Source organism: Eutrigla gurnardus, assembly GCF_963514095.1.
Source record: "Eutrigla gurnardus genome assembly, chromosome: 3".
In the NCBI taxonomy this organism is placed as follows: Eukaryota; Metazoa; Chordata; class Actinopteri; order Perciformes; family Triglidae; genus Eutrigla; species Eutrigla gurnardus.
Window position 1 is genome coordinate 4574151 of NC_139917.1, and position 22334 is coordinate 4596484.

General features: G+C 41.0%; 1 protein-coding gene across 3 annotated transcripts in view; it reads right to left on the reverse strand.

Annotated features, from left to right (window-relative positions):
- Positions 1–21709, reverse strand: part of LOC311010396 (echinoderm microtubule-associated protein-like 6) — a 56921-nt gene extending 35212 nt beyond the window's left edge. For all 3 annotated transcript variants that reach the window (XM_084004870.1, XM_084004869.1, XM_084004868.1), the window contains exons 1-15: positions 20883–21709; positions 10134–10293; positions 9159–9257; positions 8959–9027; positions 8367–8552; positions 7141–7276; positions 6147–6348; positions 5924–6061; positions 5458–5714; positions 4559–4768; positions 3895–4062; positions 2750–2856; positions 2573–2673; positions 1097–1283; positions 913–1018 (exon numbers count right to left, since the gene is read on the reverse strand). In XM_084004870.1, coding sequence (XP_083860996.1) covers positions 913–1018; positions 1097–1283; positions 2573–2673; positions 2750–2856; positions 3895–4062; positions 4559–4768; positions 5458–5714; positions 5924–6061; positions 6147–6348; positions 7141–7276; positions 8367–8552; positions 8959–9027; positions 9159–9257; positions 10134–10293; positions 20883–21079 — 2323 coding nt within the window. In that variant the 5' untranslated portion in view covers positions 21080–21709. The remainder of the gene's footprint in view (positions 1–912; positions 1019–1096; positions 1284–2572; positions 2674–2749; positions 2857–3894; positions 4063–4558; positions 4769–5457; positions 5715–5923; positions 6062–6146; positions 6349–7140; positions 7277–8366; positions 8553–8958; positions 9028–9158; positions 9258–10133; positions 10294–20882) is intronic.
- Between the last annotated feature and the right edge of the window lie 625 nt (positions 21710–22334).

Consider the following 22334-nt stretch of genomic DNA (forward strand, 5'->3'; position numbering starts at 1 on the left):
CAAAACAAAGACAGAGGAACAAGAGGCAAAGGACAGAGACATCAGAAGCCATATAACAAAACACACAGAAATTAACTTTACAATGACGTTGTTCTATTGAAACAGAATCTGTGAACACCTGAACCCTGATTTAGGGATTACAGATGATAGAAAGCTTACGGTTAACAGGTGGAACCACCAGGGAAACTAATTGTAATTTAATGTTTGCAGGAAGTAGGGTATTAGGGTTTTTACAGGATGAGACTTAGTTATAGCAAAAGATGATAGATTCATCCATCCATCCATTATCAACCGCTTAGCCTGTAAATTGTCATGGAGGGGCTGGAGCCAATCCCAGCTGTCATTGGACGAAGGCAGGATACACCTGGACAGGTAACCAGTCTATCACAGGGCCGACATGTAGAGACAGACAGGTAACCAGTCTATCACAGGGCTGACGTGTAGAGACAGACAGGTAACCAGTCTATCACAGGGCTGACATGTAGAGACAGACAGGTAACCAGTCTATCACAGGGCTGACATGTAGAGACAGACAGGTAACCAGTCTATCACAGGGCTGACATGTAGAGACAGACAGGTAACCAGTCTATCACAGGGAGACATGTAGAGACAGACAGGTAACCAGTCTATCACAGGGCTGACATGTAGAGACAGACAGGTCCCCACCACTACACCACCGTGCCCACCTAAATGGTGATTATGGGATAATTAATTTAGTTCTCGAGGATGAATCAGGAATAAAATGTCTTTCAAGGAATACAGATGGTGATTTATGGTTGTGATTTCGGAATAATATATTCTAAAATGTAGAAAAGATGAATAAAGGTTTAAATGGGACTAACCACTGATTGCATGTGATTTATGTAATACAGGTTCAGGGGTACGGAATGGTACACTGTGCAGTGAGTGTACCTGTGAACTCAAGAGCACACACTCCTCTGCTATGGTGTCCCTTCAGGAGAGACAGACACTTCAGAGTCTGGATGTCCCAGACGTGGACAGCCGGGTCTCTGCCCACCTGAACACACAGACAGCCATTCAGAAACACTCCAAGTCAGTCTGACAGTGAACCTGCATTCTGATTGGTCGGGCATACCTGTGCAGAGGCCACATAGTCTTTGAGCGGGTGTACAGTAAGGCTGAGGATGTCGTCATCGTGGCCGAGGTAAAACCTCTGACTGTGCTGCTGCCGGTTGTAGACAACGGCGATGGCGGCCACATGGTACACCACCTCCCCCGTCTGACTGTAGAACAGGTTGTTACGACAGTCAAACCCCCGATACCTGCAGGAAACAGGAAAAACCCCAGGAAACACCATGTGACAGTATTATTGTTATTGTCATCGTTACGATGTTATTTTACACCTAAAATGTTTGTGCAGAAAAGAGCTCTTCTCCCTGCTGCTGTTCGAATCCAGCAGCTGTGTGGAGGACAAAAAGAATCTCAACATTATTACATAAAATATAAATGATAACTTAGTACTCAACGTCATTTTTTAGTCATCATGATATGATTTTGAAGGTTGACGTATTGTTAAATTTCTAAATTTAACCCTTATGTACCCTTGGGGATTTTTCATTTTTGTTTTTAACGATCATTTTGTGTGAATGCATATGGCATACATTTATGCCAAAGGGTGTATTTTGGGGATTTGTTTTTATCAACCTTCTATACTATGTCTATAATACACTGTGTACACACTGTTGTTACACTGTGACCCTTAGAGACAAAAGTGTCCTCATTGAAACTCATTTTTGACCCCAGGGCCATTGCAGCATACAGTCATGAATTTTTTTTCTGTCATTCTGGACTTTGTGCTGCAGAATTGTAGTTTTTACTATTTTCCACCAGATAAAGCCAATTTCCTATTTTAGGAACACAGAGAAAATTCCTCCCTATTCCAAACTGTCGGTTGTATTACAGATCATAGCAGGCCAGTGGAGTACATGCATGCAACACAAATTATGTGGGTGTGTAGATATGGATGTGAGAGAGTGGTCTATATGAGGATTTGGAGAAATCTGTGATGCATTTTTAGTTTTTATGCAGTTTTAGATTTGTAAACACAAATCTGACTCAGCAAATTAGGAGAAAATTATCCCACTGAAACCAGGAAAAACGGTGTGCATCTTTGTAGAGGTGTACACTGCATGGCATTATCTTTCATTCACTCAGTTTCATGTGTCTTTGAAGTACTGATAAAAACAATGAATTAATATTTAATAGTTATGATCAGGACTGATGCTGATAAAAAACCTGGGAAAAAATGTTAATATATAATAATATTATGGTACTTTTTTGACTCAGACATTCTCAGTCAACATTTTACATTCATGTATTATTTCATATTATTTTATTACATGACTAATGAACATAAGTTACAATCTCTTGTATTCATTTTTTTTATTTCAGACACATGGGTCCATATAAAAATAAAACAATTAATTAATAATCCATTTAATTAATTAATTTAAATTAAATATTTAGAGAATAAAGTTTTATGTGCATTACATTTACAATATCCATGTTAAAGTTTATTAAATACTTGGCTTCAGAAGTGAAAATATTTTACCCATGAACAAACTGCAGACGAAGCCCCTCCTCTGGAACTTTCTGGCGCTTCAGGGAACCAATCAGCTTCTTCCTCAGTTGAGGCAGGTCCTCCTTGTACACCTGCAGAGAGAGACAGGTGAGTCAGTCAGACAGACAGGTAACATACAGCGTGTGACTGGTGTTGTTTCCTAGTCACCTGACGTTCGTAGCTGGTCTGAGCTTCCTGTTCGATGTCCGAGTCGAGCTCCGGGACGTCAGACACGTCAGAGTCCGACTCTCCACTGTTGGAGTCCGCGTAACCCTCTGAACACACCAACCAGGAAAACACATTCATTACATGGCATTTTAAATTAGCTGAGGTCAGGAAACCATGAAAAGGTATCTGTGTGTGCAGGGATAACCAATAGCAACTGGTGTTTAAGACTATTATCTTGATTCCAGATCAAATAATACCAAACAAATGGTGGGTCAGTGTGGTGTAGAGTTGTGAATGTTCCTCTATAATACTACTCAAATTTTATTCAATTTTTTTTTCAATATTCAAATTATAATCAAATATTAATTCTCAAATTCAGCCTATTATTAATATTAACTATACTACACAGGCGTATACGTTGCCAATGCCATTCATCAGCAATGTGGTTGTTTTATTTCCTGTCCACGAGAGGGTGTTCCAAAAACATTACCAATAAATGTGTTGAATTACCAACAGCTGACAGCTTTCTAGATTAGTAATAATTAAGAAAGTGAATTCTAGAGGTCTGTCAATATCTTTGTTTTCATTTCACCGAGTGCTGCAACTTGGTTATCTCCGTGATGCGCCGCTGTCGGCTATTTCTGATAGTGAGATTGTGATTCAGAAAACTTAATTGTTCATCAGACTTCATGTGTCAGAAGCATCTTTTTAAGCGGGTAGGTGCAATTTGCCAATGTTAGAAAACACTTTCTAAAAAATAAATAAATACAAATCAAATCATCATATTTCAGCATTCAAATAGTTTTACTATTATGATTCCTGAAGTTCATTCCAACAGCCCTAGTGTGGTGTACTGATTATTCAAGGATTCAAGGATAATTTATTGTCATTGTACAACACAGGGATGCACAATGAAATGGAGTTGTAGCTCATTACTACACAAGTGTTAAAGTCATCTTAGTAGCTAACTGCATTGGTAGTGCGGTAGCGACCTGTCATCCCCTGCTTTCTGGTCTGTTTGACTCTAAATGAACCATAATGTACTAAATGAACATCATGCTGGATTGAAGGGCAAACTAGGAGGTGCCCCCTGGTGGCCAGCAGAGAGAATTCAGCTTTAAAAGCACTTTAAGCACTGGTGTTACCTTGGAGGAGTGGCTCCAGGACACCGTTCATGACGCCCTCGGGCAGGAACCTCCACTGGAAGACAGCGTGGTCAGCTCCACCGGTGCTGACCACCCACTGCAGGTCATTGGACCAGCGAACATTTGTCACATGGGCAGAGTGACCGATGTACTTCTTGAATTTGGCTCCTGTTTAAGGATAAAGATGCAGACAGATTACGGAGTGAAACAGAGGAGTTGGGGTGCCGGATAGCTTAGTTGGTAGAGTTGGCACCCCATGTACCGAGGCCAAGTCCTCACTGCAGCAGCCCCGGGTTCGAATCCTTTCTGCATGTCATCCCCCTCTCTCTCCTCCCTTTCACGCTAGCACTGTCCTATCTGAATAAAGGCAAAAAAGGCCAAATAATAATAATTTAAAAAAAACAGAGGAGTCTCTCATCTGGAATTATAATGTGAGACTAACGGATGCACTGCTACAGGAAAGGAGCCACAATTAGCTTTGTCTTCACCTTCAGCATTTAACATTATAAATAAGTAAAACTCAAAGAATAAAGATTTCCACTGTAGTTGTTGACGCATCAGAAGGCCTTCCTCCAGAGCAGGGACATATTTGGCCCAGGAACTGAACACAGACCCTGGTTGCGTCAACTGAAATAAAGTCTAAAAGTGGCTAAAAAGGACCAACCTTTCTTGAGGCAGGGGAACCTGAAGAGTTTGACAAGGCCGAGGTCGTCTCCGGTCACCAGGACGGCACTGCTGTAGTTGGCATCGACAGAGTTCACGTTGGTGATGTTGGAGTATTTGGGCCAAATGCCGTTCACCTCTGGCCCAATGACACCTGTCCATGTCATCCAGTGGATCCCCTTCGCCTCCTCTTTAGGAACCAGCTTCCCTGCTGCAAGACAAAGAAGGATAACAAAAGGTCAGCGATATGGGAGATTATTAGTAAGTCTCAATTAAGTTCTGCATGGGCTGGCACCTCTGTACTTGGCCAAACTTTTAATTTGTCACACTCCAGCTAGAGCACTGAAGTCGGCAGATCTAATGTTGCTGGATGTCCCCAGGACAAGGCTCAAAACCAGAGGTGACCCAGCCTTTGTAGTGCTGCACCGAGGCTCTGGAATGGCCTACGTTTGGACATTAGATCTGCCCAGAACCTAAAGCCTTTTAAATCCTAAGTGAAGACTCACCTTTTCTCACTAGCTTTTAATTCTGGCTGAGCAAGACACCCCTTTTAGTGTGTTTTTATGTGTTCTCTTTGTTTGTATTGTATTTTGTTTTACTTCTACTATTTATATTCCTGTTCAGTACTTTGGTTGACAGATGGTTGTTTTAAATGTGCTATATATAATATATATATATATATATATATATTGATTGAGTTGAGTTGAGTTGAGTCCCAGGTCTGGACAGGTACCTCAAGTCTCCAGTCTAGACTGGTAAGCCCAAAATAAGGTCCCGCTCTAGACAGGGAAGTACCAAGTAAAGATGGGTGAGCCCCGAAGTACTACTGGAATCAATAGGTCTAAGGCAATATAAACAATTTGAGTTTCAGTGTGTTGGAGCTTCAGAGTCAGAAGGTACCTGGCATCCTGTAGAAGAGCCGCTCTCCAGCACCGTCATTGGTCAGCAGGAAGCGGCTATCGACCGACCAGTCGAGGTGGGTGATGAAGGAGGCAGAGCGACTGCACTCACCCATCTTCTTATAACGCTGGGCAACAGCATATACGTCCACCACCCCGTCGTTTGATCCCACTGCCAGGAAGGAACCATCCGGTGAAAACTTCAGCTCATGGATTACCTCCTTCCTGTCCTTGATGTGCACAACCTCTGTCATGTCCCTGAGGGGGAAAAAAGGCTTGTTACCTTAAGTTTCTCAGCAGGGATCAAATTTTTGGGCAATTTGCTGGCAAACTGAAGTAGCTGTTTGGTTAGACAATTAGAAACTACCTTTCTATTTGAAGAAATAACAATAATTTATAGTGTTGTCACATGACAGTAATAACATCATCATCAACATCATCCTTCAGCGTTGCATAAGTGAGATCACCTGACACGCAGGACGGTGAAAGATCCATCCTTCATGCCAAGAGCAAGTTGTGAGCCGTCATTGTTGAAGGAAACACTGCGGACGGATTCCTCCATGTTGCAGCGAGCCAGCAGTGTGTGGTCAGGAAGACTCCACAACCTGAGAGACATACAGGCGAGAGGTGAACTCAGCGGACACGAAGCCTGGTGGTGGTGGTGGCGGTGGTTGCAGTATTCAGACCGACCTGACAGAGCGGTCGTCGCTCCCAGTGACGGCTACCGGTTGTTTGGGGTGCAAGTCAAGCGCCCACAGCTCGCCCTCGCTGTGACCCTGCATCAGCAGAACAGGTTTGTCCCGGTCTCGCACCATGACCTCAAAGATCTCACTATCCTGCGTTCCTGCCAGGATCCGGTCGGCCTTCCAGCAAACACTTCGGATTGACAGACCTGAAACAAGAAACACGCCTGACTGAAACAGGAAATACACCTAGCTGAAACAGGAAAGATACCTGACTGAAACAAGGAACACACCTAACTGAACAGGAAACATACCTGACTGAAACAGGAAATACACCTGACTGAAACAGGAAACACACCTGACTCAAACAGGAAACACACCTGACTGAAAGAGGAAACATACCTGACTGAAACAGGAAATACACCTGACTGAAACAGGAAACACACCTAACTGAACAGGAAATACACCTGACTGAAACAGGAAATACACCTGACTGAAACAGGAAACACACCTGACTGAAACAGGAAACACACCTGACTCAAACAGGAAACACACCTGACTCAAACAGGAAACACACCTGACTGAAAGAGGAAACATACCTGACTGAAACAGGAAATACACCTGACTGAAACAGGAAATACACCTGACTGAAACTGCAAGATTACTTTACAACCTAAGTTTTAAGTAGAGGAAAATGGCTGCCATGTGAATACGGTAAATTGAGGACCGTTGTCATTTTGAAAGAGCAACGGCGACACTCAGCCGACGACTGTGTAACTCCATCACTCAGTAAGTCGGGGACAGATTCTCACATGGAGAGGACTGGCACCACTTTACTGCGGTCCAACCAAGAATGTGAACAATTACTCATCACATTATACAAGATGCATGACTTTAGTAATGACTCATTTTTAATGACTTGTAATGCCGACGGTGCAGCGGTGAGAATCACAAAATAACACCTGGGGTCCCGATACCAGGAGTCTACCTCCAGGTCTGACCTTTGTATCCCTGCTCGGCCTCTCTCAGGTCAATCTTGGTTATGGGTTTGAAGTCCACGTCCCACAGTCTGATGCAGCCGTCTCGTCCTCCCGTAGCGAATCCTTCCTCACAGGCGTGCATACTGAAGATCCCTGCCTGAACAACACGTTACAATGAAATTATATTTCTTCATACTAGTTTTTCCTCCACAAATTTATATTATAAGTATGCTGGTGCTTTAGTTACTACTAGTGAGTACTTGTTTTGATTCACTTTCTTTAAAAACTTGTTTTAAGATGTTGCATTATGTCTTTCGACAGGGCTGAATGTTATAGTATGCATTTTTGTCTTTTTCAAAAACTGGTTAGAAAAGCAGGAAATTATATTCAAGCAACGTATATAAATTATCATATTAGTATTTTCAGCAATTGAAAAAAGCAAGTAAAAAAAGACATTTTTGGACGACCCTATGAATCGAACCAGACCACAGTCTGTTTGTCAATTACTGTCTGACTTTTTACAAGGTAAGATGCATGAAGCCATTTAGTCAGATATATATAAATAGAACACAGGCTAAGATTTAATAGTAAGATCATACTGTCACCAACATGACGAATGGATTTGCGAGTCAATGTAATCTAACTTTGTTAGCCCTGCTAACGCTGCTGATTGTATGATTTGTGATATTGTGGAGGCTTAATCTGTTCAAGGTACCAGCCAAAAACTAAACAATGTCTCAGTATTTTAACAATGAAGTCGAACAAATTTAACCTAAATATACAAGCAAAGATCCTGGATCATTTTCTCAGGCTACAATAACATGCCTGGAAAGTAGAAATCCTGAACGATCACATTCAAACTTCAACTTTTGCTCTTTCAGCAGATTTCTGGGTTTCAATACAGCCACCAGATGGCAGACAGCAAGTGTGGTATCATTGTAATCCACTCAAACAGAGCATTCAAATTCAATCTTTTTCAGCACTGTGGGCTTGTGTTCTCCATGTATCTGTCTGTATTGCGTAGGTCTTTTCAGTCATATGAATATTGATCAAGATTTATTGTGTTTATAACTATTTCAGTATTTTCAGATCTGTGTTATTTATAACTTGGCTTTATGGAAATGCTCGGGTTAAAGAGGTTAATCCAAGAAGTAATGTGGTGCACAAACATTTACAAAGTTACAACTTTTTCAATTTATGCTCATATATATATATGCAGTATATATATATATATATACAGTATATACCCCATGTGCAGCCTGCACAGTCCTGATCAGAGTGATTCCTTTCCACACGTAAACGTCTCCATTCAGAGCTCCAGAGTATGTTAGCTCCTCTTTGGCTGCAGACACACACAGAATGGTCTGCAGGTCGCCTGTCTTCCCAAAGATCCCTCGCTTTGGAGTCAGAGCGTTCCCACATAGAGTCCAGAACTACAGGAACAGGAGTATTATTGTCAAAAATTATGTGCATCAATATTATCTTTAAAACAGTGTGACTCATGTTTATTTAACTATCCACAGCTAACTGACACGACAATCAGATTATTTTACATACATACATACATAATGCGGACATAATAATGAACAATCTGTATCCATGTATCCACTAAAAACTCAGAACTGATGATGAACTGATCACTACCATTAACCATAGATTTGGCATCATATATTTTTCTATGTGCACCTTGTGGATTTATATATTTGCACTTATTTTTTTCATTACAACTCATTCACTTGAAAAAAAAAACATAGTTGAAACCCAACAAGTCGTCATAAAGTCCTAAATAATGCCATTGATTGAAATCATGCAGCAGGTTAAACTGCATCTGTGACTCACCTTGATGTGTTTGACTCCACAGCTGACCAGACGGCTGGACTGAAACGGATCCCAGGCCACGTCAAAGATCTGCAGGGAAAGAAATGTCAGGGATTCCCAGAGTTAATAGAATTCAGTATACTTCACTGAGGGCCGAGCATTGATTTCTGTGTTTGGGCTACAAACATCTGCAAATAGTCAGATTTAATGAATTGTCATACTCTGTCCGAGTGTCCGGTTGCCGTGGCGAGGACTCGTCCTCTCCTCCAGTCCCAAACACACAGTGTGTTCTTGGCATCCAGACCAACCGACACCAGGCGCTACGAAAACATGAACAAGAAGCACATGAATGGAAGTGATGTAATTTAAAACACTCCACCACGAGATGGTCGATGCTATCACTCGTAAACTGCTTGACGGGTCATAATTAAGTGAGTTCAGTGAGTATTCAGACACTATGTGAGTATATAGTAAATTATATACATTGGAGTCCCTCAAGGCAGCAAACTGAGGCCTGGAATATATATATATATATATATATATATATATATATATATATATATATATATATATATATATATATATATGTATATATATACTGTATATATATCATGTACATAAAGGTGCTTGAAATATTAGTAATATATAGGGCTGCAACTAACAATTATTTGAATTATTAAAGATGTATGGATTATTTTCAAGAATAATCAATTGGTCGTTGGTCTATAAAACATCAGAAAACTGTAAAAATCACCACATCCGACAGTCATCAACTGTGTTTACAGTCTAAAACAACAAAATATAATATTTACTATCATGTAACACCAAGACCAAACGGAAGTATGAGTATAAACTTCTGTGGTATGAACAACAAGGTCGCTGCCATATTAATGCTGAGACTACGTTATTTTAAGTGTTTACGGAGAAGGTACGGTGTTAGCATTTTACTAAACACGTTGTTACTTCCTTTATTGTAATTAAATCACAACAAAGTTGTTTGATTTGGGTTCATACTGCTGTATTAAAGCAGGCGATATCGGTCTTGCTATTCATAGTGAATACAGCTAGTAGCAGAACAACAACTTATTTGTGGGACGAGTTTCCAGATGAAAATAAATTCTATGAAGAAAATGAAAAAACTCTCAGGCACATGGACCCTGCCACGGTGGCGTCACCATGAAGGGGCGTGGTCTGACCTGTCCATCAGAGTCGAAGGCCAAACATGCCACTCCGTGTGTGTGGACGTCCCTCAGGATGGACACAGTCTGCATGGCGTAGGTGTCCCAGATACAGATGAACGGGTCCTTCCCCACCTGACCCGTTGCCACCTGTATCTTATCTGGATGAATTGCCAGACTGAGAGAGAGACAGTCAGGGAGAGGGACAGACAGGCAAGGAAAGAGAGACATATCAGTGTTAAGTCCGGTGTACATGGTGAAGAGTTCATTACAAACATCATGATGAACAAACTGCAAAATCAAAGATTCATTTTCACTCATTTACAACCTTCGCACACCGAGTCCGTTTTGTTTGCACGCCTTTTTTTCATCCGTTCAATGAGAACACAGTTAAACACAGAAACCTTGCACGCTGAGTCCGATGCTTTTTTAATACATACTGTGAAAATTCACAAAACGCAAATCAAATCAATCATGTACCCACCACACATAAATGCAAATGTAATGTTGTGATATCTTGTTGTTGTTGCTGATGATGATGTTGTTGTCGTACAGTGAATATGTTCGGTCCTGTAATTGTGTTTTTATTAACAGTTTAATTTTCTCAACAGAGATGGTATTCCGTTTCCTGCCCAGGGACTACAGATGTAAATTAGCTCATAGTTAACTCTGGTACTCACTTCTTCAATAAAGAATAGAGCTGTGCAAAAGAATATGCAACAACATTGTCATCCATACATTGCGGATGTCTCTGAGAAACTTCGGAGGATATTCAACCAACACCACATCCCTGTGCACTTCAAGCCTAGCATCACTCTGGGATAAAGCTTGTCCATCCCAAGGACAGAATACCCAGAAACAATCTGGTTAATGTGGTGATGCAGTCCCAAGCAGTGAGGAATGAGCAGACCCGTACATTGGAGTAACTAAACGCGAATGGAACAACACAGGAGAGCCAGTTCCTCCATTCAGGTCTCAGCAGTCCATCTACATCTGAAGGACAAGGGACACCAATGTTCACAGTGTGGCCAAGGAAGACGATGATGTCTGAGAGGGGTTAAAGAAGCCATTTTTAGTCAAACTGGAAGGACCATCTGGGTCATTCCGTGTCATTTCATCAAATTTCTGAAAATCTTCCCACCTGACCATCTCAGAATGTCCTGAAAAAATTCAAGTACAAAGACACACTTGTTAATAGGACAAATCCAAAATATTAGGTCTCTACTGTCAATAGTTTTCTCATGAAACATCATTGAATGAAGGGTAGTTTAGACGGTTTTTGGCATCATACTCTGAAAAGCCATTTTTAAACAGTAATATCTGGAAAACTATCTCACCTGTGGCCTTCAAAATCTTTACAGAGTATATCTGTTACTAATAGCCTCCAGACATGGAATATCAGGGGTGTAGCTCAATGATAACCTAGTATGGTAGGTACTTAAAATGTGGCTTGTTGAAATAAAGTAGTACATTTGAAGAGTGGCTGAGCTCCCATTTTTGCAGATAAAAGACTTCTATCACTTCTGCCTCTATCTCTGGTGTTAGCTTAAACATTCTACAAAATATGGTCTCTCTTAGATTATTGGTTTCACAGATATTAAGGCTCAAATATGGAAGTAAACACATCTTTGCCCAACTTCAGAGTCATATTCCAAAAAACTGACAACACGTATCAGGTCCAAACTTACTTTTTTTGAAAGATCATATTCTTGTTAAAATCATATTAAAAAATTGGGAGGGTGTTTTGCCTCAATTTGTCGCAGTGATTTTTTTAAATCCTGATATTGGTGGGGTTTTTGTGGCCGTTTTTGGTACTGCATGTCCTAATATTCTACTAGTAAACATCACAGCAGGGCAATTCAATTGTGTTTTTTACCATTTACCAAAGACTTACATGTGACTAAATGCTGATAAATTTAGCCTTACCCCTTCATTCAATGATGTTTCATGAGAAAACGATTGACAGTAGAGCAATGGCGTAGCCACGGGTGTGCCAGGGTGTGCCGGTGCCACCCACAGAGGCAGCTGGCACACCCCCAAAAATTGCCGTCAGACGATGCGTTGCGACACCGTCACCTGGCAACCTGCCAAGTTTGCTGACGCGCATGTGGCCTCTACAGTGGGCAGGTGTGCACCCATCAGGAGTGATTCTGATTTGCAGTCGTTGTGGATTATGATCCTTGACAGACAGCTGTTCGAACTGAACAACCGTTTTCAGAGTGACTCTTATGGAATAATGAAGGCTGCTGCCTCCCTGCTGCCTGCATCAGGCGCGTTTTGCCAGCTGGACGCATTGCCCGGGCCGAGCAGGCATTATGGACTTGGTTTGGAGGCCTCTGAATTGACTGTGTTTGCGCAACTCATCAAACGGAAAGTGAACGGGGGACATCAGTTCCCGTCCATTATTGAAGTGTTGGACTCATGTGACAAAGATGTTTTTCCCAACATGAACTGTTTACTGCGTATTCTGATAACACTGTTACAAGTTGCTCTGTGGAGCGCATGTTTTCAGTTGTAAACCGGATTAAATCCACCAGCAGAGCTACAATATTTCACTATGTTCATCTCATTGGGCACTGTGTCTGTGTGTATGTTTTTGCGGTGTTTTATTTTTGAGAACACAAAGTGTGCTTTTTACCTTGTTATTGATTTATTTGAGAGCATGTCACATGTGTGAATGTTTCGACCTGATGTGAACTACTGTTGACTATTACTGATAGAAGCACACAACGTGTGGGTATTTTTTGTGTTATGAATGTTGTATTCGAAAAGAGATACATTCTTTTGAATGTTTGTGGAGGTGTAACACTGTTGAAAATAAATTTGGCACACCCAGTATTTGCTGGTGCACACCCAATGTCTTTTTTCTGGCTACGCCAGTGCAGTAGAGACCTAATATTTTGGATGTGTGTCTTTGTACTTGAATTTTTTCAGGACATTCTGAGATGGTCAGGTGGGAGGCATTTGATGAAATTACATGGAATGACCCATCTCTCAACAGAGGAGCCGGTTTAAGACATAACCCATCAGCCACAGATAATACAGTCCTCAGATCAGACAAACGATTAAGCTTCCAAAGATGCTAACTTTCTCATTAAGCCTTGGGCCCTGGAGAGTGAGTGGCGGTACATAATGAGTCAGTCATTATTAATAAACCAATCCAACTTGTGAGCAAGTGTTATTTGAAATATTTGGCCAAAAATGTGTCATTGTGTTAACTAAGAGACAAGGGTCTATAGAACAAGCAGAATGGATGTTTATTGCAATTTCTCTGATTAACAAAGGGGACAAAGTTTTCAAAGTCTAGCTACCTGCCCACCAAGCCCTGGCCCAGGGGCCAAAGTGTTAGGGTCTCTGGCCTTCACCTACCAAACGGCACTCGAAAAGACGAGTACTAACAACCAACAACCTGCCTTTTAGATCCCATTCCCACATCACTTTTAAAATCGTTTTATGGATTCTTCGAGGAACAGTTTTTAAACATCATGAATTGCTCTCTTCAGACGGGTGTCTTCCCCAGCGCCTTTAAAACGGCGGTGGTGAAGCCCCTTCTGAAGAAGAACAATTTAGATCCAAGTGTTTTTAATAACTACCGACCTGTATCCAACTTACCATTTTTAAGTAAAATTTGAGAAAAACTGGTTTTTAACCAAGTTAACGACTTTTTAAACAGAATTAACATTTAGAGAAGCATCAGTCTGGTTTTAGGAAAAACCACAGTACCGAGTCAGCACTTTTAAAGATTTTAAACGACATCAGGTGGAATTTTGATAATAAAAAGCTCACAGTGTTGGTTCTACTGGATCTAAGCGCAGCTTTTGATACAGTAGACCATTACATTTTATTAAATAGGCTCAGACACCTGGTGGGCATCTCTGGTACTGTTCTTAACTGGTTTTGTTCTTATCTCACAGACCGATGCTTTTATGTAAGTATGGATACATGTTCCTCAAGAACCCATGAAATTGGATGTGGGGTTCCCCAAGGGTCAATTTTAGGTCCACTTCTTTTTAATCTTTACATGCTGCCCCTTGGGGACGTCATCAGGAGGCACGGCATCAGCTTCCATAGTTATGCTGACGATACGCAACTGTACATTGCCGTGTCTCCTGATGACACAGGGCCAATTGACGCCCTTTTTAACTGTATTTTAGACATTAAGTCATGGATGGCAGAGAATTTCCTACAGCTCAACCAGGACAAGACTGAGGTTTTAGTTATAGGTCCTGAAGGCCAGAGAGAGAAACTTTTTCCAAAACTACAAGATCTTAAACCACCACAGTCAGTAAAAAATCTGGGCGTGATTTTTGACTCTGAGCTGAATTTTATTCCACATATCAAAAATATGACGAAAATAGGTTTTTATCATCTTAAGAACATAGCCAGAGTCCGCCCGTTTCTCTCTCAGGCCAGTACGGAGGTGCTGATGCATGCTTTTATCTCCTGTCGTTTAGATTATTGTAATGCCCTGCTCTCTGGTCTTCCCAAAAAGAGTATTTTAAATCTCCAACTATTACAGAACTCAGCCGCACGCGTGCTGACAAGGACCAGAGGGCGGGAGCACATTACACCAGTTTTAGCGTCGCTGCATTGGCTCCCTGTACGCTTCAGGATCGATTTTAAGGTTCTTTTACTAGTTTTTAAATGTCTTAACGGCCTTGCGCCCTCTTATTTAGCTGACCTGCTTTTACCATATCAACCCTCGTGGACCCTGAGGTCCTCTGGCACCGGCCTTTTATCCATACCAAAACCCAGAACTAAAACCCATGGTGAGGCGGCATTTAGCTACTATGGCCCCCACCTGTGGAACAGCCTGCCAGAGAGCCTCAGGACCGCAGAGACAGTTGATATTTTTAAAGGAAGGTTAAAGACACACCTTTTTAATCAGGCTTTTAACTAGTATTTTAAATTCTTCTTAACGTTCTTATGTGATTCTATCTTATTTGATATTTTTGCTTCTATCTTGTTTTTAGATGATATTGATCTTAAATCATTTTAGTTGTTTTACTTATCATTGGTATTGTTTTATGTTATTATCTTTATTATCTTTTATTAAGCTGGTCACTTATTTTTTGTGTTTTAGTTTTTTAGCTTTAATTCCAGTGTTTCCTCAGGGGGGTCTTCCACACTGGGAGCTGTGTCTGGACTGCTGCTGTGGGTGCTGTCCCTGGGTCCCTTCGGCTCGGCTGACTGTTGTCTGTCGGTGTCGGGGGGCCTGGGCACTGGTGCCCCTGTGGCACAGCCTGCGACTCCTCCCAGTGTGGATGGCCCCAAAGATAGCGTTTCCTCAATCATCAGTGTCATGCCATGTCTCCCTATTGTCAGAAGTGAGAGTGTGCAGGTGTGTGTGTGCGTGTGTGTGTGCGTGTGCAGTATGGAGGGTGGGAGGGAGGGGCTTTATTTGTAATTGTTTTTTCTTTTTTTTCTTTTTTTCTTTTTGATGTGTGTAAAGCACTTTGTGTTACATGTTTTTGTATGAAAAGTGCTCTATAAATAAAGTGAAGTTGAAGAAGTTGAAGTACTAACCAGGGAGTCTCAAAACGACCACAAATAAACATACAACTACTAAACAAGAGGCTGAAGTACCATAAAGTGTGTGTGTCCTGTGAAGGACTCTGGCATGTCTGTGTCCGGGGCCCACTGTCTCATAATCGGCCTATGACATCAGACATGATGACGTCATCAGGAAGAGGCAGTCACACTGATGTTCTATGTTGTCTGTTTTAACCTGACGTCGGAACAAGACAACAAACTGAGCCGGTCAGAGGCTTGACAGGACAGAGCAGGGGATGATGGGAAGGACTCAGCACTTTCATCAGCTCGCCTTTATCATCAGGGTTTTCCTCTGGATGTCAGATCCCATCAGGCCGCGGGACTCAAACACCAACCCCCACTTCCTGCCTCAGTCTATCATCGCCAGCAGCGTTTCTGTTCATGGAGGTTTGATCTCGAAACGATCAGCTTCTGTTCAGACTCAGATTAACTGACTGTTTCTAGGAGAGGGTTTTACACTGTGAGACAAGTGATGAGAGAAACTTTAACATTATTACTGTTATTATTAATAATACATTTCTATAAAAATGGACCTGCAGAAAATAATAATAAAAGTCATCACCAAGGAGGTTAATGATAGTCATAATGATAATAATAATAATACATTTGAGTTCCAGAGGGAGGGGGCAGTGATGGATGAGGTCATGTGGTCTCGGTGATCAGCTGATCAGCAGAGTTCTGGATGTCCTGGAGTTTGTTGAGGAGTTGGATGATGAGCTGTACAAAATGCAGTAGTCTGGTCTGGTGGTGATGAAACGTGCAGGGCTCCAGAGTGCTACCATTTAGGGCGCACACATGTAGCTGGTCTGTTTATGTGTGTAGCGGCATGTTTTTCTGAGCATCAGGCTCCACAAACCGGAGCAGCGAGGAGTCAGACATAATAATAACATTTAACACTGATTATTATATCACCATAGACCAGCATTCTAATTTGGTTTTTAAACAAGTTAGGTTATTTTGATTTCTTGTTTGTGTTGAGATTTTAATAAAGAAAAAAACATTTATCTTAAGTTTTCTGTCTTTCTTATCTTTATTCATGTTCATTGACTGAATGTTAAGAAATTACCAAATATAAAGAAAAGGTGTAATAGGTGTATTATTGCGGTGCCAAAAGGCGCAGCGAAAAATTGTGGGTGTATCTAAATGATGTGCTGGTTCCCCTAAATGAAAAAGTTAGGCACACCAGTGACCGATATATGAAGTTAGTGTGGAGCCCTGAACATGGATCAGTGTTTCTGCGGCAGGAAAGAGAGTGATGGATGGAGACAGGAGATATTCTTCAGGCTGTCCAGAGTGACTGGAGGTTGTGGATGTGTTTGCAGAGGGACAGAGTGGAATTTGGGACCAAAGATAAGCAGCATATATTAGAATATATATTTTATTGTATCTATATAAATAAATACTATGATGACTTGATGATCTTGATAAAATAATGTATGGATTATATTAATTTATACAATACAAGAATATACATTTTCTAATATATATAATTATATATAGTAAAAAATAATCTAAATCTGTGTGTGTGTGTGTGTGTGTGTGTGTGTGTGTGTGTGTGTGTGTGTGTGTGTGTGTGTGTGTGTTTGAATGTCAACAATCTGATTGGGCTGCGAGAGGGGTTCGATTCCCAGGTTCCTTCTGTGTGGAGTTTGCATGTTCTCCCCGTGTAAGCGTGGGTTCTCTCCGGGTTCTCCAGCTTCCTCCCACAGTCCAAAGACATGCAGGATAGGTTGATTGATGACTCTAAATGTTGCGTAGGTGTGAATGTGAGTGTGAATGGTTGTTTGTCTCTCCAGCTGTCCCTTTTACACTGCCTTATCGTTGCAGGTGTATCACTCCTTTTTCCCCACACCATCTTTACTGTAAAACATACTCTGCGTTTTTACACAGAAGATTCCGCCGTAATCACGGAAAGGAGAGTCACATGTTGCTGTGTACAATTACCGTTCTGAGCTCGGTAAATCATCCGTTGGTGCATCACCCTGGTAACACGTCTTCACAACATCACCGACTGTTCCAGCTCTGATGCGGCTCTGTGAAGTCCTCCGTTGGCGTCTCAGAGGCGTAACATTCTGTCAGCCCTTTCCATCTCGGTAGCGTTTACAATGACGACGTGCGGAAAAAAGGCGTGATGCTCCAGCAACGAAACAGCAGCATAAAGACGGAGACAGAAATTGGTGACGGAATGTTTCCCCTCTGAGACGGCAGTTCACCTTTCATTGTTGTTTTGGTGTGTTCAAGATAATTGGATTTTGGACTCTCATTTAATACGTCACATGGCTGTGGTGCTGTTGTGTTGCACGTCAAGGCCTCTCTGGCTCCGCAAAGCTGAGATGCTTTTGTAAAAGGAGACAACAAGGCACATGTGTCCCCCGCTGACCTGCACTCACACTGCTCCAGGTCCCACCGGGCCTGAACACGGAACCTCTTGTATATACGGCATGACGTACTAATACGAAAAAGTGCCGTAAGATATACCAATGAACGGATCTGTCTAATCACTGTTAGATATACCCAAGGGCGTAGAATTGGGTAGGGATGCTAGGGACACGTCCCTACCAATATTCAGCCGCTACTGTGTAGTCACTATCAATACAACCGCTGTCCGTAGTGTTTAGTCAATGATTATGGCACACAAAGGGTTATGTCGGTCTCTGCTAGAAGTCCCGCCTCTAACCTAAATACCACTCCCTGATCGGCTGCCAGTTTCTCGCTAACTTACATGTGATTGGCTGTCCTCACTGTCACTCCTTTTGCTTGTTAAAACTACCTGCAACCTGCTAGTTGGACCGGACAAGAGGCAGTGCATGTTATCTGCAGGTTGTCAACATGTTCGGCATTTGTTCTTCCTGGGTCACGTCAGCGAGATGGATTTTAATATCAGTGGTGTCATTTACATTTGTGTTTGTGTCTGTTTGCGTGCGTGTACGTGTGTGCGTGTGTGCGTGTGTGCTGTACAGGATTTGAAGGATGTCAAAGAAAAGAAAAGTGGATATAAGAGACTTCTTTAGGAGTCAAAGTGTAAATTGCTTCAAGGGTGTATAGGTAGAGGCTCAACAATACAGATATTGAATAAAAGAGAATATTTAATGCCAAAGAGATACACTTTTTTAAAGTTATTTTTAATTCTTATTTTCATGTATTTGTTTAGAAGAGAGCAACGGTTGAAAATTTGTGGTGGAAATACAATAAAACCTCAGATTCTAGATGAGCATGTGATTTTATAATTATAAATTATAATTAATTAATATTAAGTAATCTAACCTATAACATCTTCATGACGCAAAATTATGATTGCTAATGCAAAAAAAGGTCAACTTTCATGAGTGCTGCCTTGGAGCACTTTTGTGTCCCCACCAATCTCAATATCAAACCTACTCCCTTGGATATACCAATGAACGGATAGGTCTAATCACTGTTAGATATACCAATGAACGGATAGGTCTAATCACTGTTAGATATACCAATGAACGGATAGGTCTAATCACTGTTAGATATACCAATGAACAGATAGGTCTAATCACTGTTAGATATACCAATAAACGGATAGGTCTAATCACTGTTAGATATACCAATGAACGGATAGGTCTAATCACTGTTAGATATACCAATAAACGGATAGGTCTAATCACTGTAAGATACCAATAAACGGATAGGTCTAATCACTGTTAGATATACCAATGAACGGATAGGTCTAATCACTGTTAGATATACCAATGAACAGATAGGTCTAATCACTGTTAGATATACCAATGAACGGATAGGTCTAATCACTGTTAGATATACCAATGAACAGATAGGTCTAATCACTGTTAGATATACCAATAAACGGATAGGTCTAATCACTGTTAGATATACCAATGAACGGATAGGTCTAATCACTGTTAGATATACCAATAAACGGATAGGTCTAATCACTGTAAGATACCAATAAACGGATAGGTCTAATCACTGTTAGATATACCAATAAACGGATAGGTCTAATCACTGTAAGATACCAATAAACGGATAGGTCTAATCACTGTTAGACATACCAATGAACGGATAGGTCTAATCACTGTTAGACATACCAATGAACGGATAGGTCTAATCACTGTTAGATATACCAATGAACGGATAGGTCTAATCACTGTAAGATACCAATGAATGGATAGGTCTAATCACAGGAAGATATACCAATGAACGGATAGGTCTAATTTCAGTTAGACATACCAATGAACGGATAGGTCTAATCACTGTTAGATATACTAATGAACGGATAGGTCTAATCACTGTTAGATATACCAATAAACGGATAGGTCTAATCACTGTAAGATACCAATGAACAGATAGGTCTAATTTCAGTTAGACATACCAATGAACGGATAGATCTAATCACTGTTAGATATACCAATAAACGGATAGGTCTAATCACTGTAAGATACCAATGAACGGATAGGTCTAATCACAGGAAGATATACCAATGAACGGATAGGTCTAATTTCAGTTAGACATACCAATGAACGGATAGGTCTAATCACTGTTAGATATACCAATGAACGGATAGGTCTAATTTCAGTTAGACATACCAATGAACGGATAGGTCTAATTTCAGTTAGACATACCAATGAACGGATAGGTCTAATCACTGTTAGATATACCAATAAACGGATAGGTCTAATCACTGTTAGATATACCAATGAACGGATAGGTCTAATCACTGTAAGATACCAATAAACGGATAGGTCTAATCACTGTTAGACATACCAATGAACGGATAGGTCTAATCACTGTTAGATATACCAATAAACGGATAGGTCTAATCACAGGAAGATATACCAATGAACGGATAGGTCTAATCACTGTAAGATACCAATAAACGGATAGGTCTAATCACTGTTAGACATACCAATGAACGGATAGGTCTAATCACTGTTAGATATACCAATGAACGGATAGGTCTAATCACTGTAAGATACCAATGAACAGATAGGTCTAATTTCAGTTAGACATACCAATAAACGGATAGGTCTAATCACTGTTAGATATACCAATGAACGGATAGGTCTAATCACTGTTAGATATACCAATAAACGGATAGGTCTAATCACTGTTAGATATACCAACGAACGGATAGGTCTAATCACTGTAAGATACCAATGAACAGATAGGTCTAATTTCAGTTAGACATACCAATGAACTATGTTATACATATAAACTAAGCAAGCTCCTCACCTGATGATGTCATCGTTGTGTCCCAGGTAGAACTTCTGGGTGTGTTCCCGGGTGTTGTAGACTACGCCTACCCCAGCCACGAAGTAAACCACCTCTTTCCCTGCAGTGTAGTACAGGTTGTTCCGACACTGGTGACCTCTATATCCGTGGATCCACTCCAGCCTCAGCTGGCAGCGCGGCGCCGTCTTATCCGACATGTTGGCTTCAAATTGAAAAGTTAACGTTAAAGATCCACAAAGTAAAAAAAAAAAATCTTCTTGGTTTCAACAAGAAAGTCTGACAAGTTGTGGACAGGTTTGTTGTTGTATCATGTGCTTTTGATTCTAATGTTGTTGGGAGCTGTAGTCCATCAATGTAGTCTCTTTGACAAACCAACTTCCAACTACACTTCCCATAATTCCAAGCTTCAGCCTCGCTGCTGCTAACTAACGTTAGCCAAGTCGCACCGACTCAGAAGTTTGTGTTGCGATCATTCATCAACAATACTTACTAATATTACTTTTATATTCACGTGTCATGTTTAGTTTTTCAGTTAAAATAATTAACTGAGCACGTTTCTGTGCCTTTAATGTTTCTGCGGCCTCTCATTGACGACTGTCCCTTTAAGTCCATTTAGAGATAATCTTCTCAGGGGAAATAGATCTAATTTAGTTGAACACAGTCACGCTGCTTCTTCTGAGGGAATCCGTCTTTCCTTAAATGTTCATAGAAATTGTTTAGTCACCACAAACATTAAGTTGTTAACGTTGTGACAAAAAGCTATTTTTTTCTCCTCTCTATGTGCAGTAACACCATGTGGTCACTTCGGTACATTCCAATAAAAAGAAAAAGGAAATATACATTTAAAACTATTGTGGTTATACCAACGTACTACGTTTTTGTAGTAAATTAACAGTTTATGGGAATCGAGTCACATCTGAACACTATAAAGTGACTTGATTCCTTTATATTAAACTTAGAAACAACTCAATTAAATATTTCTAGCTTGCAGAAACATGGTCAAAATATTTTAGTAGGGATGTGAATCTGTTACTGTTTTGGCTCCAAACCAAGATTGCATTAGGCCTATCATAAATTATGACAATAACCAAATAAAAGTTCTGAAATGGTATTTCATGTTGCAGAGGCGTTTCTAGTGTTTCTGCTCAGTTTAAATGATGATGATAATTAACATCCATCTTCACGGTGTTCTTCGTGAACTCGTCTCTCGCAGGACCGTTTTAATAACGGAACGGTTGTGGGAACGTTTGACCCCAGCCAGATCATTCCCGCAACGTTTCCTGAAGGTTACCGGAGCTGTGAGTCCATTAGAGGAGGCTTTCAGTGGTCGCTTTCCGCCTCATGTCCCGGAGCCTGCAGCCGCCTGGAACGACGTTAGGACGGCTTCGACATCCCGAACGATGCTCCCTTTAATGCAACGACTGAAAATCCCTCCGCCGTCTGTTCGCTGTT